The sequence below is a fragment of the Engraulis encrasicolus genome, chromosome 9 (genome assembly GCF_034702125.1).
Source record: "Engraulis encrasicolus isolate BLACKSEA-1 chromosome 9, IST_EnEncr_1.0, whole genome shotgun sequence".
Classification (NCBI taxonomy): Eukaryota; Metazoa; Chordata; class Actinopteri; order Clupeiformes; family Engraulidae; genus Engraulis; species Engraulis encrasicolus.
The window spans coordinates 33,926,693-33,929,192 of NC_085865.1; the positions used below are offsets into that span (position 1 = coordinate 33,926,693).

Here is a 2,500-nt window from a genome sequence, read left to right on the forward strand (position 1 = left end):
GTGTGTGTGTCAGGTGTGACCGTGTGTGTATGTCTGCATGTGAACTGTGTGTGTGTGTGTGTGTGTGTGTGTGTGTGTGTGTGTGTGTGTGTGTGTGTGTGTGTGTGTGTGTGTGTGTGTGTGTGTGTGTGTGTGTGTGTGTGTGTGTGTGTGTGTGCCTGTCTGTCTCTGTGTGCTGTGTGTGTGTGTGTCTGTGTGCTTGTGTGTTTTGTATATTTTAATAATATCTGTTGTGTTGTATGATGCTGTGTGTATCCTGCTCTTCCCTTCAGCTCCAGGCGGCATCATCCCACTTCATCACAGCCAAACACACCACTCCGCTCAAGACCGTCGATGACATCACCTTCCACTTGGTCTCCTTCGGCTTCTTCACTCACTGCAGTGTTTCGGTAAGGACCTTTTCTGTGTCTTAATATCAGGGCTGTGCTGGGAGAATAAAATCATTTTCAGCCAAGACCAATCCGGCAGGCATTGAGAGAGACAATGAAGCCAGTGCCAACATTTTTAGTTTTCTACGACGAGCTATTTGACCACAACAGCCAAAATGGATATTTAATTCTGACTCAGAGAGGTCTGCTACAGCGGGATAAGGACTGATAGCACTGAGCTCAGGACCAGGCCAACATCATCAGCAGTCCACCGAGCGAATGCCCTGTATGCCAAGTTCTGGCCAATCCAGCTGTGATTAATATCATATGTCTGTCAAAGTAATTAAGTTGTAAAAGTGTGTCAAAACACTTGTCAACACCCTTCACACCTATTGCCACCATCACAGTCCAGCTGTGATCTGGTCAACGCTGAAGCTAAACTGGTGATCTGGTGATAAATATAGCCATGAAGTGGAAATGCTCTCTTCTTTCACTCACTGTAGTGTTTCAGTTAGAACTTTTAATCTGTAGCCATGGTTTGAGCTGTGTACTGGGAAAAAAACTGGGAAAAAAACACTGCAATCGACCCTTTCCACGTTATGTCACGACCAATGTATCAGCCATTACACTACTATCATCCAGTACACTACTACTACAACTTTACACTTACATTAGAGCTTGCTCACTGCCATTCGGGTAACAGCAAAACTTGTGTACAATATGACAAAGAAAGAAAGTAATACATTGTGTCAAAACATGTGTCAATGTCATGTGTGTGTCATGTCAGCACGTATACACCTCCTCCTGCCATCCGACTGTGAGCTGGTAAACACTGACACTTAACTGCAGATCAAGTTAAATGCAAAGTGTAAATGCTGTCACTCACTACGTTCACATTATGTTTTTAATTATGAATTAATAATTCAGAATTAAATAGTTCCGTCGAGTTTACTTTGATCTTTGAATTAAGAGGTGTTTACGTACATGTCGTTTTCAAAGCGGAATTAAGCTTTTATTCAGAATTAAAGTCAGTTAATTCAGAATTAAATGTCTCATGTAAACGTAGCAAATGTGAATGCTGCTCTGTTGTGAAACAGAAGTAGGGCTGTTAACAGTGGCACCATGTTGGCTCGGAAAGAAAAGTTGGCCTACTGTAAGTTTGTTCACCTCACTTGTCTTTACAGGGAATGTCAGTGTCAGAGTCGTGGTATACAGTGAAAGACAACGGAGGGAATTACTGCAATCTCTACAACCTAATGGATGGTAGGAATCAGCAGTATTGATATGTGCATCTTCAACATGTTTCTCTACGGCAGTTTCCCTGTTTGTATCCCTTACAATGAATTACATGACATTGCACTTAGCTGACGCTGTTTATCCAAAGCAACTTACAGATATTTAGGTAGGCTACAGGGTATTGGTTACAGTACCTGGAGCAATGTGGGGTTAGGGGCCTTGCTCAAGGGCACCTCAGCCATGGATAGAGGTGTAGGGATAGGTAATGGTGGGATTCGAACCTGCAACCCACTAATCTTAAGTCCACCTCCCTAACCACTAGGTCACCACTGCCCGCTGCACCGCTGCCCGATAGTAGTCATGGTCATCAGCGCCCTGCCATTGTAACACCTTACATGATGAAAACAATGTATAATGTGAATAAAACTCAGTAGTTATTAATATATTATATGCCACGTGTCTGTATTCTACTACATATATGCACTACACATATTGTTTACTACAAATTATTTGTTTTTAAGTCACATTGGCTCAAAGAATCTGTCAAGTGTAATGTAATAGAATGAAATGAAATGATATAAAACATGTGACTTTGTTTTCAACAGGAAGTGCCCTGACGAAAGCCCAAGGATACAAGGAGATCACCAGTGACTTCATGTGTACCCAGCGCTCCGTTGCTAACTGCACATTGAGGCAGCGCCGCTGACAGCTTGACCAGGCCAAGGACGAGAACATCTGAAAGGGCCCCCCTGTCCATAAATAAAATGTAATGAGGACCCAATTCTTGGCCAATCCTTTCCCCGGGCCCGGCAAAACTTACCCATTTGTCCCCCCTGCTGTCGGCAGGCCTGCGTTGAAGTGACGGGTGCAGTATGTAGCCTACGTATGTATGCTAC

At 43.4% G+C, this 2,500-nt stretch overlaps 1 protein-coding gene across 1 annotated transcript in view; it reads left to right on the forward strand.

Annotated features, from left to right (window-relative positions):
• Positions 1 to 2,500, forward strand: part of LOC134455126 (uncharacterized) — a 6,162-nt gene that overhangs the window by 2,758 nt on the left and 904 nt on the right. Inside the window, exons 3-5 of the mRNA XM_063206176.1 lie at positions 273 to 389; positions 1,553 to 1,631; positions 2,210 to 2,500. The exon at positions 2,210 to 2,500 is cut by the window's right edge and continues 904 nt beyond it. Coding sequence (XP_063062246.1) covers positions 273 to 389; positions 1,553 to 1,631; positions 2,210 to 2,310 — 297 coding nt within the window. The 3' untranslated portion in view covers positions 2,311 to 2,500. The remainder of the gene's footprint in view (positions 1 to 272; positions 390 to 1,552; positions 1,632 to 2,209) is intronic.